Below are 20,343 nucleotides of genomic sequence, written 5' to 3'. Positions count from 1 at the left end.
GTACAGGTACTGTTTTATTATTACAGAGAAAAGGGAAATCAGTTTTAAAATTCTGAATTATTTTATTAAAATGGAGTTTATCAGAGATGGGCTTTCCGTAATTTGGAGCTTTCTAGATAAAGGGTTTTCGGATAAGCGATCCCATACATGTATTTTGTATTCAGCCAAATCTTAAGGGTGAAGACTAGTACTAGCTACTAGTAGCAGCTACTTGTTACGGCTACTAAAATAGACAATGCTGATCATTTACTGATAATTGTCTCTCCGTGTGTTTAGCAGAGGCAATTCTCAGTATTGTCTATGGCAGGGGATTTTCTGGTGTTTAGCTCTGTGTGTCCTCACTCTAAAATTACATGTTTAGTACATACCTGATCTTTTACTTTTTTGCTTCTGTCATATCTGAACTTTTTTTTTTTATTTGCTTGTTTATAACTTGTTAATTAATTAAATTGCCTTTATGCTTTACAGTTAGATTTAAAGTCTCATCAATACCATCAGTATCTGTGGCGCTTGGGTCTGATGTGGTGTTGCCTTGTACTCTGACCCCTGAGAAGAATGGGGAGGAGATGGAAATCCGTTGGTTTAAAAAGATATACCAGCCGTATGCTCATCTTTATATGAATGGGAAAGACGATTACACAGCCCAGATGCCACAGTTTGCTAACAGAACAGAACTGCTAAAAGAGAACATCACTAGGGGAATTTTCCCTTTAAAGATCCATAAAGTCACAGCTCAGGATTCTGGGGAATATCATTGCTATGTGGAGTCCAGTCACCATCACAGCATGGCAGCAGTACAGCTACAGGTTACTGGTAAGTGAGCAGAGATTTAACTGGATTCTTATTGTTTTATTATGAAGGTGTTCAAATTATTGTGTAAGGGCTCTGGCACACGGGGGAGATTAGTCGCCCGCGATAAAACTCCCTGTTCGCGGGCGACTAATCTCCCCGAGTTGCCTACCCCTGCCATCCCACCGGCGAACATGTAAGTCGCCGGCGGGATGGCAGACGCGGCGGGGCGATTTGCGCGAAATCGCGCCGCCGCGTCTGCCATCCCGCCGGCGACTTACATGTTCGCCGGTGGGATGGCAGGGGTAGGCAACTCGGGGAGATTAGTCGCCCGCGAACAGGGAGTTAATCGCGGGCGACTAATCTCCCCCGTGTGCCAGAGCCCTAAAGGCGCCTAAAGAGTTCCAAAACATGGAATGCTGTAATAGTTTTGACCAATGACCGATTCCTGTAAAGGGGTTGTTCACCTTTGAGCTAACTTTCAGTATAATGTAGAGAGTGCTATTCTGAGACAATTTACAACTGGTCTTCATTTTGAAAAGTTGCTTAGAATCTACAATTCTATAACAAATTAAAGGTTAACTTAAAGGTGAACTATCCCTTTAATCAAGGAATTTAACGGACAGTGTTTTATGGCTGAATGCTAACATCAACCCTAAAGGCTGGGTAGCAAGTACAGGTATGGGACCTGTTATCCAGAATGCCCAGGAGCTGTGGTTTTCTGGATAAGGGGTGTTTCCATAACTTTCCATAATTTGGATCTCCATACTTTAAGCCTACTAAAAAATGCAAAGATGAATAATACAATAAGGGCTAATTATATCTTAGTTGGGATCAAGTACAGGTACTGTTTTATTATTACAGAGAAAAGGGAATCATTTAACCATTAAATAAACCCAATAGGGCTCTTTTGCCCCCAATAAGGGGTAATTATATCTTAGTTGGGATCAAGTACAGGTACTGCTTTATTACAGAAAAAAGGGAATCATTTTTGAAAATGAGAATTATTTGATTAAAAGGGAGTCTATGCTTGATGGCCTTCCTGAATTGGATAACGGATTGCATACCTATACCAGGTTATTTGTTATGCTATAGGCAGGCTATAGTATGTCAGAGCTGATACATATATACACACATCAAGTGTACACTTGATAAAGGGTATTGACCCGAAACATGTTGTGTTACCACTACCCATAATAAATGTTTTGCAGCAAATCTGCTGAAGCTTTTTTCCTATTTTTTGGATTTCTACAATTGTATTTGGTTGCAGCACAGCAATAACTAGGAGCTAAAGCTTTTTTCACAAGTATTTTATACAAAGTTCACCAATTTTTTTTATATATATATATATATATATATATATATATATATATATATATAATTTTTTTTTTTTTTCAAATGGGCCAATACACACACACACATACACACGTGTGTGTGCACTGCTGATGGCCAGAGATTGGCCCGTTTGAATTTGCACATTCACAAGAACATTGGATAATTGTATAATGGTCTGATGATGGGGATTGGGCACATTTCCACTTTGTTGGTTTTGAAAATGTATTTAGAGTTGGTGTGTTCACTGCTTTATCCTTGAGAATGGTCCTATTGGGGACTGAAACGTCGGATTCTTTTAAAACAATATGTCTAAACGTATGACATTTTTAAAGGGTGTGCCGGTCATAGAATATTTTTTGCTATATATATATATATATATATATATATATATATATATATATATAATATATTTATTATAATAACCGGCACAGTTCCAACTGCTAAAAACAGAGAGATATAATTAGCGGTGCAGTTGTACTGTCTGTTACCCATAACTCCCAGCAATAACTCCATACAGGCTGCACTGTATTAATCTGAAACCTGAGGATTAGTGTGGGGCACCGGCACTGCCTTTTAACCAAGGGTCTATCCCTGACCCCCCTTTATCACTTACTGGAACAACATAACTGAGCTTCAGCAGATATTTAGGAGCTGGGGGTTTAGGGGATTATACCTGTATATATATATATATATATATATATATATATATATATATATATATATATATATATATATATATATATAATATATACAATATATTTTTTATATTTCAATCCAAATAGTGTTAGCACTCAAAGACTCAATATCCTGCGGGGTGCACAGCCAAAATGTAAGCATACAGAAAGTAATAATCATCCGTGGCCAGGACACCCTTCAATACTTTGTCAAAAATGTATTGAAAACATATTGTTTAAAACCGACGTTTCGGTCCTCATTGGGACCTGTCCCCCTGAGGCAAGGGTTGGGAACCTGGGCACACACCCCCAACAGAATTGGGACCCCATGTATGAGCTGTTAGTCACTGGGTCTGTTGCCCCTTTATCCCCCGCTGGGACCCTCCCTCATTACCGTGTGCATGAGGGGGGAGTGTTCAGGAACTTGTCCCTTGGGACCCCCTGTAGAGGGCTGCAATTTTCAGGCCAGTTTCTGTCCTATAATATTGGCACTTGCCAGTACCCAATATTATTATGAAAATATAGTTAGGGTACATAGGGTTGAAAAAAAACCAGAGTCCATCAAGTTCAACCCATCCAAGTAAACCCATTGCTTTAACCCATACGTGGGAGATCAGAATGATGCCAAACATGAGGGGTGTCCAGTCCCCCAGAGACTATCCCACCTAATTGGTGGGTATTGGCAGTCCCTGTTTGGTATCATTAGGAAACGTGTGACCTCCTCATAACCAATATGTGATTTTTGAGGATGGGACCCCTATAGCAGAGGAGATATGGATCCTTTCCTATAATCCATATTTTTTTTATAGCTTTTCCCCCTTCTTAGGTCCACAGTTCCCTTTCTTTGATCAACAGATCAAAGAAACCAATTGCCCCAGCTTCCCTGCCCCCAAATGGCTGGCTCCGAATTGTCTTCTAACCCAGATATGTGTGTCACCTTCCCACAGTCCCTTGTTGCATATTTAATTAAGGGTCTCTGTGTGAGCCTGAGACCTGATGTTGGTAGTGTTTAACCCTTTACAATGCCAGGGCAATACTGCCTGGCCATGACAGGTATAATCCCCTAAACCCCCAGCTCCTAAATATCTGCTGAAGCCCAGTCATGTTGTTCCAGTAAGTGATAAAGGGGGGAGGGATATGGTCAGGTTAAAAGGCAGTGCCAGTGCCCCACACTAATCCTCAGGTTTCAGATTAATACACAGTTTTTCAGTGCAGCCTGTATGGAGTTATTGCTGGGAGTTTCGGGTAACAGACAGTACAACTGCAACGTTAATTATATTTCTCTTTTTATAGCTGTTGGAACTGTGCCGGTTATTTCATCAATTACCGATGGAGCTGTTTCTTGTGAGTCCCGTGATTGGCATCCAAAACCTTCGCTGTCGTGGACTGATAACGAAGGAAACAAAATAAACTCCTCTATGATGAAAGTGTTGAGAGATGAGAATAATTTATATTATATTATCAGTATTATCCAGCAACCAAGTGCTTCAAACATCACTTGCACTGTCTCCAATTCTATAAACCACAGCAATGATTCCAGGCAGATCAGAGGTGAGTCAGTGAGAATCTTCTTAATTTGCCTTATTAAGTGTTACCGATTGCCTTAGTAGCTTGAGTTGCCCAAGGCCCTATATGCTTCTATCCCAGAATTCAGACACATGTTGATATGCCTGTTGGTTTTAATGGATCTCTGGCCTTTTAACCCTGTGTTATTTAAATGGGAAAACACTGGCAAATAATTGCAATAAAATGATATGATAAAATATATCGGAAAATAAATTTCATTTTCTTTGCAGAAATGTTATTTATAAGATAATTATAAATTTACTGGATGTTTGTGCAGGGCATTACATTTGCAGTTATTATTGATATTCATATAATTATATGTTTTATAACCCAGTCACATTAATTAATTCTTAAACAAATGTATTTGTTTCCCCTGTAGGACTGGAACATTCACAAACCTCAAGGAATACTCACAGTCGTGTTTATGTAATCGGTGCCGGCATTATATTGATTTTCTTTGGGTGCATTTGCTTTCTATTGAGGAGTCTGGGTAAGTAAAGAGATTTATTTCAGCCTGATAGTCTCCAAAGTTATAAGTTCACAGCAATTAGAACAGATTGCTGGTTTACTAATTACTGACAAATGTTACATTTGGTAAAATACATCTTGCTTATGAAAAAAAAAACGTCACCCCCAAAGCACTTGTTTTTATATACTTGTTGTATCTACTGTGCAACAGGCACCTCCTCTCCAGCGGCATTGCAGGAGAAAAGACAAATAGCCACCCACAGTAGGTGGTTTTATCTTTAAGGATTATTACACACTGTGGGCTTCTTGGGTTTCATTTTCTCAGCTGGAATTTATTATTGAAAAAGGAAACAGATTTGAATGTAATTTCTCCCTGCCATTAAGAGCAGCTGTACCTTCTCATGTAAGAAGTAGGTAATAACAAACACATAGGTGTAATATTTATATTTTAAGTGGGTTTTGATAGCTTATACCCAAGGGATGCAGAAAGCTTGGCTGGGGGGAGTTGGGAAACTGCTGCCACATAGTGAAAAAGGAAGCCCTGGTAAAGGCTGTTACTTGTACCATGCTTATTATTGGGGAACACACAAGCAGCTGTTGATTTGGGGGGAGAGAGAGTGAAGGAAGGAGAAGGCCATGCCAGGAGAGGATCAAACTCAGCTGCCGCCTCAGAGAGGAGGTTTATAATGTGCTTTTTACACATAATATTGCTTCAATAATAGATCTAATATGGCCATACACAGCCAGACTGGCATCTGTTTGACCAAACAATAACATATTATGGTGATTGTCCATCCATGGCAGTAGCTAAATAGAATTGTGGAAGTGAGCCTTCGCTACATTCACTGTGCCACACACTATCCACCTGCTGAGAAGGGTCATCAACATATATTTTATATAAAAATTTAATTTGAACGTCCTCTATCACCTAACCAAATTTATATTGCATATATATTATACACATTATTATAACATTATTATGCATTATATATATATATATATTACACACATTTAAAATTAAAAACTTCCAAGAAGCTACAAAAGTACAATAAATGAGTACAGACATGTTGTTGGACTGCCTGGATGCCTTTTCTCAATACATGTGCATGTGTGTGCTGTGGAATCGCAGCTGGATAGGCCTATGTATTGCTTCAGGTTTATGAAGTTGTACTAAGTTGCCTGCAGGGGGAGACTTTGTGTAACTTGGAAACCTGAAGCGATGTGTTGGCCTTGCCATCAGCGATTCCCTTTATTGCAGGTAGAAAAGCTTTTCAGTGAGATTCCAGATAATAGATCCCATACCTTTATAAACTTTATTGCCAGAATAATTTAGGTGACATGGGGCCATTTCTTTGTACTGGAGTAAATAAGGGTTAAAAACCAGCAATGGGTTTATTTATGCCAGTGTTTTTCAACCTTTTTTGGGCAAAGGCACACTTGTTTCATGAAAAAAATCACGAGGCACACCACCATTAGAAAATGTTAAAAAATTTAACTCTGTGCCCAGCAGCAGTGCCCCCCTAGTACACTGGTGCCAAGAGCAGTGCCCCCCTAGTACATTGGTGCCAAGCAGCAGTGCCCCCCTAGTACATTGGTGCCAAGAGCAGTGCCCCCCTAGTACATTGGTGCCCAGCAGCAGTGCCCCCATAAGTCAGTGTGCCCCGTGGCCCCCCCTAATACATTGGTGCCCAGCAGCATTTTACTCTTCGGCGGCTTCAGCAGCATCTTCCCCTCACGCGCGCCGCCTCTGCACTTCTGCCTACACGCGACCGCACACAGGCCCTTTTATAACGTTGCGCCCCGTGCGTACTGACGTCACCCGTACACACGGGGCGCAATCAATGACAGGGCCCGGATTTTTTTTTTTTAAAGTAAAAATTGCGGCCCTGCCTACGGCACACCAGGCAACATCAGCGGTTGAAAAACGCTGATTTATGCAACATTGAAAATGTGTGCTGTGCATGTAGGTGTATATCTTTGTGTTTTGTTCAAGCCCATACTGGGAGGTTTTTTCCTAATTCAAATAAACTCTCAAACCCCAAATGTGAGTTTAACCAAAATTTCAAAAACACCTAAAGATGTGAAAAACTACTTAAACGCAGTGAAATAACATTCTATCATTTTCAACGAGTCTGCCAAATTTATTACTCTTTAAAAATAAAAAAATAACTTTTGCTAATGCAACTCACTGACTTCTACATGAACACTTGCTTTTAGATGTTGAATTTTTATATTCAAGTTTTTTTTTTGTTGTAAAGGGTCCTTCAAGGGGACCAATCACTCTGAGAAATAATTCTTATCTATAGTTTTTGTCAAGCAGAATGAACACTTACACTATAAAAATAATATATAGTTAGGTCCATAAATATTTGGACAGAGACAACTTGTTTCTAATTTTGGTTCTGGACATTACCACAATGAATTTTAAATGAAACAACTCAGATGCAGTTGAAGTGCAGACTTTCAGCTTTAATTCAGTGGGGGGAAAAAAACGATTGCATAAAAATGTGAGGCCACTAAAGCATTTTATTTTTTTTTTAACACAATCCCTTCATTTCAAGGGCTCAAAATTAAATAACTGGGCAAATTAAATAACTGGAAATAAAATGTTCATTTCTAATACTTGGTTGAAAACCCTTTGCTGGCAATGACAGCCTGAAGTCTTGAACTCATGGACATCACCAGATGCTGGGTTTCCTCCTATTTAATGCTCTGCCAGGCCTTTACTGCAGCGGCTTTCAGTTGCTGTTTGTTTGTAGGCCTTTCTTTCCGAAGTTTAGTCTTCAACGAGTGAAATGCATGCTCATGTAACACCTGTTTGGCCAGTAAAGGGTCAATCCAGACTAGTATTAGGTAGAGCATGTGTTACATGCGATCCCCCTTTCCCAGGATGGGCCTCCGCTAAGTGGGAGATGACCTTTAGGAGCGTTTTTAGAGATGAGGATGGTGTTGAACTACACCTCCCTGATACTGTATGGTGTAGTGCTAGTAATTTGGACACCAGAAGGTTCTTTGCTGATAAACTATTAACATTTATTGTTACACACAGAATGATGCAGGGTGATACTCACAAATACTGAGGTAGATGGTGAAGCAGATAATACAGTTGTAGTTATGCAAGGCAGAGTAACACCACGTTGGAGGTAGATAAGGAGATATAGGCAATCCTAAGGATGATCACCTGGTACTGGGCCAGATCCCTACAGCAACGGTGGATCAGGGGAAGAAACTGCCTGATACCTGTGTCTGACTGCGGTCCCTTCAGTAAGGCAAACAGAGCCTGGGTATTGCTAAACCCTTTTTAGATCTCCTATGGTGGAGCGATTGCTGCTCATGCTAGATAGCCCTGACTGTCTCACACTATATAGAGTGTGCTATTACAGGATCTATCCCTTTGCTAACTTCACCTCATTCACGGGGCCCTGTCCCCGACTTTCACTAGAGTACCAAGGGGCTACTCTAGGGCAAATGGCTTTTACTGGGGCCAAGTCTGATCCCAGGCTCGATGGAGATGTCACCTGAGAGTCAGAAGGCAGCCAAAGAGGAAGCCCTCCTCCTTGCAAGACACTTTATCAGTCTGCAAGGGGAGTGGTCATCCTTAGTAAACCAATAAGGCACAATATAGTATGAACTAGATACATGGTGCTTTGCCCAGCAACAGCACTAGGAACTAGGAAGTAGGGATTTAAAGCCATAGGGACTCTAATACCTATGGGTCCCTACACTCAGTTGGGTTAAGATCAGGTGACTGACTTGGCCATTCAAGAATTTTCCACTTCTTTGCTTAAATAAACTCCTGGGTTGCTTTGGCTGTGTGTTCTGGGTCATTGTCCATCTGTATCATGAAACACCGCCCAATCAATTTGACTGCATTTAGCTGGATTTGAGCAGAAAGTATGTCTCTGAACACCTCCAGAATTAATTTGGCTGCTTCTGTCCTGTGACACATCAGTAATAAACACTAGTGTCCCGGTGCCACTCGCAGCCATGCATGCCCAAGCCATCACACTGCCTCCACTGTGTTTTATAGATGTGGTATGCTTTGGATAATGAGCTGTTCCACGCCTTCTCCATACTTTTTTCTTGCAACCAGGTTGATCTTGGTTTCATCTGTCCAAAGAATGTTTTCCCAAAACTGTGCTGGATTTTTATAGATGTTCTTTAGCAAAGTCCAATCGAGCCTTTCTATTCTTGAGGCTTATGAGAGGCTTGCACCTTGCAGTGCACCCTCTGTATTTATTTATGCAGTCTTCTCTTTATGGTATACTTGGATATCGATACACCTTCCCCCTGGAGAGTGTTGTTCACTTGGTTGGCTGTTGTGAAGGGGTTTCTCTTCACCATGGAAATGATTCTATGATCATCCAACACTGTTGTTTTCCATGGATGTCCAGGTCTTTTTGCGTTTCTGAGTTCACCAGCGCTTGCTTTCTTTCTCAGGATGTACCAAACTGTAGATTTTGCCACTCCTAATATTGTAGCAATTTCCCGGATGGGTTTTTTTCAGTTTTCGCAGCTTAAGGATGGCTTCTTTCACCTGCATGGAGAGCTCCTTTGACTGCATGTTGTCTGTTCACAGCAAAATCTTCCACATGCAAGCACCACACCTCAAACCAACTCCAGGCCTTTTATCTGCTTAATTGATAATGACATAACGACGGACTTGTCAACACCTACATGAAATAGCCTTTAAGTCAATTGTCCAGTTACTTTTGAGCTCCTGAAATGAAGGGATTGTGTTAAAAAAAAAAAAAATGCTTTAGTGGCCTCACATTTTTATGCAATCGTTTAGTTCACCCCACTGAATTTAAAGCTGCACTTCAACTGCATCCGAGTTGTTTCATTTAAAATTCATTGTTGTAATGTACAGAACCAAAATTAGAAAAAAGTTGTTTGTCCAAATATTTATGGATCTAACTGTAAAACTTGTTTCCTTCAGTCTAGGAATTTTCAATAACAGTAAGCAGGCAGCCACCATGTTGTGGGCACTGTTATTAAGGGAGGTTTTGTATCACCCCAAAATCTTGTGTCTGTGCCAGTATGGGGGGCCTGACGCCCAGGCACTGCCTACAGAATTAGTTGGTGAGGAGGGAGGGGGAATTGAATGCTGAATGGAAAGTGGAAGTAATTTTCTGCCCCACCTCTATGAATTTGGGTTTCATGTGTAATTTGAAAAGGGCTTTTATTATACATGTTTTTATGTCTGGGGGACAGGTCCACTTTAATGTTGCTGGTAATATTAACTTTAGTTTGTGATTTGTTTTCCCATTAGGAGATATTTGGGATAAACATGGTAAGTGGTTTGTTTTCTCTGATTAAAGAAATCACATGGTACCGATGAGCAATAAAGTATTTTGTTTAAAAAAAACCCAAAAAAAACCTATGAAACATTTTTAAATCGTGTAATTATGGTAATTATTAACTTCAGTCTGTGTTTTGTTCCCTATCAGGAGACCTTCAGAGGAAATACGGTAAGTGACTGAATTTTTTTTCCAGAAACTAATGATGGGCGTTTGCCCCTGAGACCCAAAGCTCATTAATGGCACTCAGCCCCAAACTGAAGGAGAAATGTAGAATATGGTTGAAGGGTGCAGCACTTAGATTGTACGTACCAAATACATTTCATACCCCAAGACACACCATAGGCAAAAAATAATCCAATTTTTAGAAAATATCCATGAATTCAGCCCTTTACCCACTTTTGATTCCCAGCTCTTATTACGATTTCTGGTTCCCCACAATATGTCCCTGCACATGTGGGGCGTGAGTAGTAGCACCCTGTTTAAAGGACCCACGGATTCCGGCCGACCTAATGCACAAGATTTGCGGGTTGCAGGCAGGTTCAGAAATTCTAAGTGAAAAATGTAGCACCGGTATGCTTCTTATTAAAAACATATGTTTATTTCCATAATTAAAAACATAGCAAAATGTCCTCACCACACAGCTTAACGCGTTTCATGGCTATATGCCACTTCCTCAGAAGCAGGCAGGTTCAAGCTGAGCTCTTTTGCCCTCCTCACCCATGGCCTTAATGTGATTGGCTTCTATTTAGGTGCCCCCTCATCCCCCGGCTCCTTAGTGACATGAGAAATGGGGGGGGGGGGGCTAAGGTAGAGGTAGATTGCCAGATCGGCAACAAATCCAAACAAAAAAAATGCTTCCATCCGTTGGAAGATCTTTATGGTTTTCACGCTTTTTGACTCTGGCTTTTGTGCGACAATACAAATTAGTTGCAGTTATTGTGCGACAAGTCAAAGAAGTCACGGCTTTTGCAACCTTTCTGCAACTTTTTTTGTTCGTGCTTTTTTACTTTCGATAAAATGGGTTTTTTTGTGGTTTCAAACAAATACACTACCAAAATATAGAATCTTCACAGTACGCAGTTTGTACTCAGTTCAGACTTGGTAAAGAGACCCCAGGTATCTGGACTGCAATATAATATAATAAAAGAAATGAACCTTCCAATGGAAAGTGGAAGTAATTGTCTGCCCCACCTCTATACCTTACGCTGGGATTTTTAAATGCCTTTATAATGGGTATGAATGTTTTAATAAAAAAAAATGAATGTGGGTTTCATGTTTAATTTGAAAAGGGCTTTTATTATACATGTTTATTATACAGGTCCCCCTAAATGTTGCTGGTAATATTAATTTTGTTTTGTTTTCCCATTAGGAGATATTTGGGATAAACATGGTAAGTGGTTTAATTGTTTTCTCTGATTAAAGAAATACTTTCAGTGGAAAAATGTTCTTTTTATTTTTTTTTTTCAAAACCCATCAGTTAATAGAGCTTCTCCAGCAGAATCCTGCATTGTAATCTGTTTTTCCCACGGGGCTAGCCATATTCTTCATTTCCCAGGGTGCCACAGCCATGTGACCTGTGCTCTGATAAACTTCACTCACACTTTGGATATCACTCACAAGTTGGTGATATCCCCCCCCCCCTCCCGCCCAGCAGCCAATCAGCAGAACAATGGGAAGGGAGCAAGATAGCAGCTCCCAGTAGGTATCAGAATAGCACTCAATAGTAAGAAATCCAAGTCTGGCTTGGGACTCCTCCAGTTACATGGGAGTAGGAGAAACAATAGGTTAGCTGAAAGCAGTTCTAATGTGTAGCGCTGGCTGAAAGCTCAGACTCAGGCACAATGCACTGAGATGGCGCCTACACACCAATATTACAGCTACAAATACATTTGTTGGTTCAAGAATAAAATGTTAAATGGCCGAGGGAAAAGTACCCCATAAACATCATGACAGTGTCCCTCAAGAAGGGCGTTTTGTAAGTAAGTAAATAAGTAAGCAGTAAATCCAATACCAGCTGTGTTGGGGAAAAAAACACCACTTTGTATTATAACAGTATATCAGTTAAGTCACTATTCATCGTATGCACGGCTACTACCAAAATATAAGATTGTTGGTATGCAGTTTCTAGTCAGGGCAGACATGGTAAAGACACTCCAGGTATCAGGACTGCAATATATTATAATAAAAGAAATGAACCTTCCATTAGTTATACAATTGCCTTTTCTTTATTTTTCCAAATTAAAGGGAAACTATACCCCCAAACAATGTAGGTCTCTATAAAAATATATTGCATTAAAGGGGAACTATCGTGAAAATAAAATTGTCCAGATGCATAGATATGCTAAAAAGAATAATATTCTCAAATATATTTGTTTACAAAAAATGCTTACTTTTTTAAATAAAAGAAATAATATTACAGACTGTTAGAAGACTTTCTCCAAGAGTCAGGTCAAGTGATTGTTGAATGGGAGTGGCAGCGGCTTGCTGTGATGTCACAAAACCAGTAGCAAAGACCCACCCTCCCTTATGCTGAATGCAAAGCATCCTCCCACCAACTGTCTGCCCTGGCTCTCCCTATCACTAAGGGCTCTTACACATGGGCGTTTCAGCCCTCATTCCCCTGTAGTGTTTCTTTCATGTGTTCCACCCCAGTGAAAGGGATGGAGCCCCTTTTTTTCACATGACATTGTACTCACTGAAGAGCAGGCAAGTACCAAACACTGAGTTTTGGGTAGGGGCCCAGAAGAGAAACCCCCAAAATACTCAGGGGAACAGCAGGTATAGTCTCTGTCCCTGCTAGCAGCTATGTGTAAAGTTTCGGTTTTCTCTTTTTTTTTTTCTGACCCCAGCCCCCCTCACTTCCCAACTGATGTTTAATCACACACATGATTTAATAACTTCATAGCTGCCTGCTGCAAAAATGCTTATCAGCATGTTTATAAATAAGATACATACAGTACGCACACAAATTTGCATGGACGTAGAATAATAGATATACCCCACTGCTGTGATTAGCTCAAAAGAGTAAAGGTTCAGGCACTGTGTTTGTGTCTGTGCATTAACTGTACAGCTGGTCTTGTGAGTAGTGCAATATGCAAACTTATATAATATGGCAAGTGCAGGCTATTCTCCCCCTATCCCCACATAGTAATAACACCAGTTCTTGCAAATGTTTGCAAAGCCAGCATTGGCCAAAAGATGGACAAAAAACTAGTGCTTGATATGACCAATGAGGATATATGAAAGAAAACAAAGGAAACTCTCTATAATGTAGTACAGGTATAGGACCTGTTATCCAGAATGCTCGGGACAAAGGGTATTCTGGATAAGGGGTCTTTCCATAATTTGGATCTCCATACCTTAAGTCTGCTAAAAAACCAATAAAACATTAATTAAACCCAATAGGATTGTTTTGCATCCAATAAGGGGTAATTATATCTTAGTTGGGATCAAGTACAGGTACTGTTTTATTATTACAGAGAAAAGGGAATCATTTAACCATTAAATAAACCCAATAGGGCTGTTCTGCCCCAATAAGGGGTAATTATATCTTAGTTGGGATCAAGTACAGGTACTGTTTTATTATTACAGAGAAAAGGGAATCATTTAACCATTAAATAAACCCAATAGGGCTGTTCTGCCCCAATAAGGGGTAATTATATCTTAGTTGGGATCAAGTACAGGTACTGTTTTATTATTACAGAGAAAAGGGAATCATTTAACCATGAAATAAACCCAATAGGGCTGTTCTGCCCCCAATAAGGGGTAATTATATCTTAGTTGGGATCAAGTACAGGTACTGTTTTATTATTACAGAGAAAAAGGAAATCGGTTTTAAAATTCTGAATTATTTGATTAAAATGGAGTCTATGGGAGACAGGCTTTTCGTAATTCGGAGCTTTCTGGATAATGGGTTTCCGGATAATGGGTCCGATACCTGTAATATGAAAATTTTAGAAAAAGAAAATATATAAACTATATCACTATTGTGATACTTCATAAAATATCCAAACAGCTAATTTTGGGTTTAGAGAGTTATCATTCTGTGGTAGTTTAAACACCACTGGCTAGTGTTTCTACAACAGAACATAGTAATGATATAATGTGAGCAGTGGACTTTGGTGTTTGAACTACCACAAAGCTATAACTCTCTACTCCCAAAATTAGCTTATTGGCACTTTTATGTAGTGTGCTTTAATCACAATAGCAATATAGTCTATTTTGCCACAATATGTAATTGCACTGAACTTTAACTTTCCACATTCTATCTCTGCCTTGATCATTGGTAGTGCTTCCTTCTCTGTCCCCTACCTAAATACACAGAGCTTCTGCACTCGTTCCCCCCAAAAGCATTTGAAAAGGCTACATCTGAAGTATTTAAATCTTCCTTCTCCGCTCACTGACACACCTTCTCTGTCTCACATTAACTCCTACCCCCTCCCCAGAAAGACTCATGGACAAACAGAGTGTGTAGTTTCTGCTGTTATGAAACTTTTAATGCTTTTAAGATTAGACTCGCAAGTGTATTTGATATTTGTAAGAGGGGAGGGGTTGAAGAAGAAGAGAGCAGGAGTTAAAGCATGGTGGTCAGGGAATGGAGAAGGAAGTTTTAGCCATTTCCCTACTGATACTGCCTTTACATATGCTTTTCTGGGGGGAGAGGAGGGGTGGAAAAAGAGAGCAGGACATTTGTTTGTTTGGGTTGAGGAAGGGAGAAGCCGCTGCACTACAGACGCTAGCTTTGAGGTGAAAGTTGCTGGGCATTCGGTAAAAGCCTCATCATAATTGACAGCAGAACAGCCAATGACGGCAAAGGCAGACTTATCATGCAAATGAACCCGACTCCAACTTCAGAGCTAGTCAGGCCAGTTAGGAGAGTAGCAGCAAGCAGTGGGGCCATAATAACAAATATTTTAAAAACCGTACAAAGTTTTTAATACATTATATTTAGAGAATTTAATAAATTGATGTGAAGATTCATTTAAAAATTTTTTTAATTTCATGAGTTCCCCTTTAACGGCTCATATGTAAAACCCTGCTTCATCTAAATAAACCATTATCATATAAATATACATTTTTAGTAGTATGTGCCATTGGGTAATCCTAAATAGGAAACTGCCATTTTAAGTACTAAGGGCCGCCCCCTGGGATCATAGGAGTCACAGTGCACACAAACAAGCCAAGGCACACATACATGCTAGGCCCCATCAGCCAATGAATGGACAGAGTTCTGCCTTTTGCTCCCACACTACTTCCTGTTACAGTTAGAGCTGCATCACTTCCTGTCAGCTGATCTCTGAGGGAGCACACAGCCCATCACTAAATGGCGGCTCAAGGGAAAGGATGTAAAAGGGCAATATTTACTGATATATATATTCCAGTTTGGCGAGATTCTTTAATAGGTCACTTAACATAATATAAACTGTCTGTTGGTTACGTATTCATTCTGGGGGGGTAGTTTTCCTTTTAAGTCTTAATTAAATGGTACCTAATGGCAATTAATTGTTACTCAAGGGGTTAGTGCTTTTCCACAAACCACACTACACAATGTCATATACAATAAAAATATCATAAGTATTCTGTAATAGTCCTTTATACTGTAACTTGCGCCTGTCATATGACTGATTTATCTTTGTCTTTTTCTAGTAAAGTTGTTTTAATCACATGGTACCAATTACCAATAACATTTTGTTAAGATGTTTCAGTTGTATACTTATGGTTTTGGTAATTATTAACTTCACTCTGTTTTGTTCCCTATCAGGAGCCCTTCAGAGGAAATACAGTAAGTGACTGAATATTTTCCCTGAGAATAATGATGGGCATTTGCCCCTGAGACCCAAAGCTCATTAATGGCACTCAGCCCCAAACTGAAGGAGGAATGTAGGAGTTGGTAGAAGGGGGTTAGTGCAGCACTGAGATTGTACCAAATACATTTCCTACCTCACAACACTCCATAGGCAGAGAATAATCCAGTTATTAGAAAATAGTCATGTATTCAGCCTCTTGATTCCCAGCTCTGTTAGGGAAATTCCAGCTGTTATTACAATTCTGGATCTGCTCAGTATGTCCCTGCACATGTGGGGCGTGGGTACTGGCACCTGGGAGCTGTGTAAAGGAGAGTAGGCTCAGTGCAGATACGGTACAGGCACTATAGCTATCTGTGTCTCATGTTTGCTATTCGCAATAACAGTGCGACAGAATGAAAAAGTTGCCATTATCGTGGGATAAAATAAAAAGTTGCAAACATTTTGAATTTTAGTAAGCAATAATGACTGTGGCAACTTACAGCAGCCCCTCTGGCATTGGGCAGGATCCACATATTGCCAGTCCGGGTGTAACTTCATAGAATAGTCCAACAACAACACTACTGCTGTGTATGATACCCACCAATCCCTTACTACATGCCACAAAGTACTTGACAAACCTACTACTCAACTTTCACCCATCAGTTGCTAATATCAGCTCTCTGTTCCCTCTGCAGAAGCGCTTCTGGCGACACAGCCCAAGCCGGGTAAGTAACTGCACAACCACTGTGTCTGGCTATGTGCTTTTATGTACAGTTCGCTGAGGGTTTCTCCATGTATTGAAAATATTATCAGGATCTCCTAGTTATCTTGGGGTACCTAGAGCTCTGTGCTTAAGCCTCATGGTGTGTGGAGACAATATATTGTATGATTGTTAAGAAAGAGCATAGAGTGTATGTTGAGCTTAAATACCATTTTTCTTCAGCCTGCTGCCCAATCAGACAAAGGAGAGAGGGAGCCAGAGTCCAGGAGAATGCACCAGGAATACTTAAATATATACTGACACATTTATGGAACATGTTAGTATTAAATATGTATTGAGTTTTAAATGACATGTCAACCCAGTATATACATTTTTGCTTAATAAAAAAACATAATTCCAAGGAACCTTCTAATATTAACGTTTCAGTGCTTTAGAAGTTATGTATAAATGTAATTGCTATAGAAAGCAGCATTTGCTGAACTCCTGGTTGTTACTGTTTAAACAATGTTGGAAAGGTCGGTCTCCCCCAGCGAGTCAGGTCTGTCAGGCTGCTGCCTTGTGTTACACTGTTTCATATGCCGGAGCCCCCAGGGCAGGGAATAGAGAGGGACAAACACTACTTCTGGTAGCAGTTATATATACAGATAACTCAACAACCATTGCACATTAGTAATGAATGTATATTGCAAAGTTGCTTAGAATAGAGTTTTCTTTTATTGGGAAGAAAATTATATTCTGGCTTGACTTGTCCTTTAAAATACAACATGTTAGGTTTGCTTTAATAGGTAAGACTGGCACATGGGATATATTCCTACTGGTGGGAAAACATACGTTGCCTGTTCCAGTAGTAGGACAAAGATTATTTTTATAAAAGTATATTCACAATGTGGGGATAAATATCAGAAATATATTTTACATATGAAACCGTTTTGGAAAACCCCATATCTTGGTACCAAATATAGTTTTATGGAGATTTCTGAATAGAACCAAATTTTTTACCACAATGAGTTTTTTACTCCATATTCCTAGCATAACTGCACTCACGAGGGGCCCATGTGTCTGAAGCAATTGAGACATATCATATTTTGCACAATTGCATTTTTTACATAAATTGAAGGCAATTGTGGTAAAATAAATTTATGTCGGTTGGGTCATTTCTGGCAGCATCAAACTGATGAGAGGTTGATATGGGTGAGATGATGAGACCGTTGAGCTAACGCTTCCTTCAGAGGTGGGGGTACCGCCGGGCTCCCCTGCACCAATAGGCACCGAGTTACATTTGTTTTATTTCCGTGTCCATTATATTGGCCTTATTATGTGAGATTGTAATAAACATGGGATGTAGCTAAATGACTAATGCAAATATTTATATCTAAAACTATTTCCTTTGGTGTTATCCTTGCAGCAAATGGAACCCCACACACAGAAGCTTCTTATTCTCCAGTCTGACCTGCTGGTTGATCCAGGGGATGTTGACTGCCCCCTTTATCTGAAGCCTTTGCCACTTTGCCTCACAGGGGGAAAACATCTTCCAAGGTTTCAACCGTGCCAGTCTCTGCATCAACTTTATATGAAGATTTCACTTCAGTAACCCTGTATTCAGGGGCAATTCTGCCCCAACCACTGCCCTTATGTGGCCTACCTGATGCTGCCCCCTTGTAACCTTACCAACAGTGCTATTGCAGCTGAACTCTCTGCACTTGAAAAGCCAAAATTCTGCTTTAAGCAAAAATTTTAAGTTCTCAGGACTGGCTTTTTGCTGACTCCATAAGGGCCTTGACACACTGGGTGATTGTCGCAGGTGACTAATCTCCCCGCAATGCCATCCCACTGGCTAGAATGTAAATCACCGGTGGGATGGCATACGCGGCGCTGCGATTTGCTGAAGTTTCCTTGAGACAAAACTTTGGCGACTTCGGCAAATTGCGCCCTTAGTTTACAGTACCGTGAAACTCTAGGTACCCAAAATTGCTTCCGACTGCACAGCCCACAGCTTTCCCTGTAACAAACCCTTTCTGAATATTTAGACGGAACCTCCTATTATATGGTCCTTTTTATACATAGTTGTCACATCCCCCATTACACACCTCTTCTCCAACATAAACAAACCCAACCTGGACAGTTTTTACCAGCTTAGTTGCTCTGTGTATTGCAATACGTTAATCAGGCCAACTATGTCCGTTCACCCCTGGTCTGGCCAGTAGTCCTGTGTGGGACCCACACCCACCCCAACTAAGCCTCAACCCAAGATTTAGAAGGGAGTGGGTTCAGAAGAGATATAAGCCAGGGGCCTCTCCAGGGATTATGTCATCTGATACATTACAATTATATAGGCAATTATATCTTTTGTAATATGTACATATGTATATTTGTATAAACAAGGCAATTATGTATTTTGTAAAATGTACATATGTATATTTGTATAAACATATAAATGTTTGGTGTATATTTTCTACTTTTGCAAAAGAATAATGTATATTGTTATTGTTAAATACAGACACTTGGAAGTTTCTCATTTTACCGTTAGCCTGTGTGTATTTCTTTTTGGTTACACAGAGGGGCAATGAGCAGGGTCACACCACCCAACACAGGGCAGGTCTCACCGACACACAGTGGGAATGCTGGAAGTTACCTTGCATTGGGAAATATCCCCAGAAATCACAGGGCATTTGTTTTTATTTTGATATTCGCAGTTCCAGTGTGTAATCTGTTGTCAGGTACAGCCACAGGTGGGTGGCTGGCAGGTAGGAGCTTATATGCCGTGTAATATGGGTACAGGGGGTATTGCGCTTGTGGATAGGCAGGAAACACGTTATGTTGCTGGAACATGATTTATTAAGTGAGCAATAAGAAATATGGATGTCCTTACAACAGGCCAGTGGTCAGAGGCAGGCAGAAGACGAAACAAATCCGGAAAGCAGGCAGAGGGTCAGGACTGGCAGCAAACAAGGAGGGTCCGGAATAACGGGCAGTGGTCAGGGGCAGGCTGAAGGCAGGGAGAGTCCAATAATCAGGCCGAGGTCAAAACCGAGAGATCAAACAGGTCAGGAACAGGAGTCATAGAACAGGGTAAGGTAACGGAATCAGGCAGGTATGCGGGCAGGAGTCAGGCAGGAACAGGGACTGGAACAAGCAGGTCACTGGAACGCAAAAGGGCTCAATGATCAAACAACCAGGGGTTGCTTGTGACAGGCTTATAAAGCCCGTTAATTGTCTGATTGCAACCACCTGGGCTAATTAAGGGAGGAGAAGGAGAACATAGACACAGAAGCAAAGAAGAGGGGTTAACAGAATGTTCAGGTTGGATGCCCAAGGTCTCCAGTGGCTCAGTGAGGTAATGCAGAACCTGCCCAACATAGAGTCCAGAGTTCTGGTACAGGCAGGTCCTGACATCTGTACTGTTACAGCGATACAGAATGCACATATAAGCGGGTTACTACATGCGCTTGTTTAGTGCTGCGCTGATCTGCAGCTTCCCAAGCCATTGCGCCATTCACCCAGCACTCTTCAAAGCAGACACAGCCCGGCCTGACGCTGAGATTGGATACAAGAACCTGTGCCGGACCCACATATGGGGGTGAGTTATGTACAGGGATGTCTCAGGCAGGAACTGGGCGAGGGCCCGTGGGTTTCAGCCGTCACTGAGCTGCACACACAATGTTGAGCTTTAAGGACTTTACAGGAAGTGCCTCCATTTTCTT

The 20,343-nt window shown here is 40.6% G+C and overlaps 1 protein-coding gene across 12 annotated transcripts in view; it reads left to right on the top strand.

Annotated features, from left to right (window-relative positions):
- Positions 1-19,162, top strand: part of LOC100495215 (selection and upkeep of intraepithelial T-cells protein 2-like) — a 31,114-nt gene extending 11,952 nt beyond the window's left edge. For 2 of the 12 annotated variants that reach the window (XM_031890772.1, XM_018089600.2), the window contains exons 3-12: positions 469-813; positions 4,092-4,349; positions 4,744-4,854; positions 10,105-10,125; positions 10,283-10,303; positions 11,505-11,525; positions 15,897-15,917; positions 16,617-16,646; positions 16,865-16,958; positions 18,048-18,235. In XM_031890772.1, coding sequence (XP_031746632.1) covers positions 469-813; positions 4,092-4,349; positions 4,744-4,854; positions 10,105-10,125; positions 10,283-10,303; positions 11,505-11,525; positions 15,897-15,917; positions 16,617-16,646; positions 16,865-16,958; positions 18,048-18,135 — 1,010 coding nt within the window. In that variant the 3' untranslated portion in view covers positions 18,136-18,235. Of the gene's footprint in view, positions 1-468; positions 814-4,091; positions 4,350-4,743; positions 4,855-10,104; positions 10,126-10,282; positions 10,304-11,504; positions 11,526-15,896; positions 15,918-16,616; positions 16,647-16,864; positions 16,959-18,047 lie in introns of all 12 variants that reach the window. The other 10 variants (XM_012953502.3, XM_031890777.1, XM_031890773.1 and 7 more) reach the window with 10 other exon arrangements.
- Positions 19,163-20,343: the final 1,181 nt, after the last annotated feature.

This window comes from Xenopus tropicalis, chromosome 8 (genome assembly GCF_000004195.4).
Source record: "Xenopus tropicalis strain Nigerian chromosome 8, UCB_Xtro_10.0, whole genome shotgun sequence".
Taxonomy (NCBI): domain Eukaryota; kingdom Metazoa; phylum Chordata; class Amphibia; order Anura; family Pipidae; genus Xenopus; species Xenopus tropicalis.
Note: the sequence above shows the minus strand (reverse complement) of the source record. Positions and strands in the feature narration are given on the sequence as shown.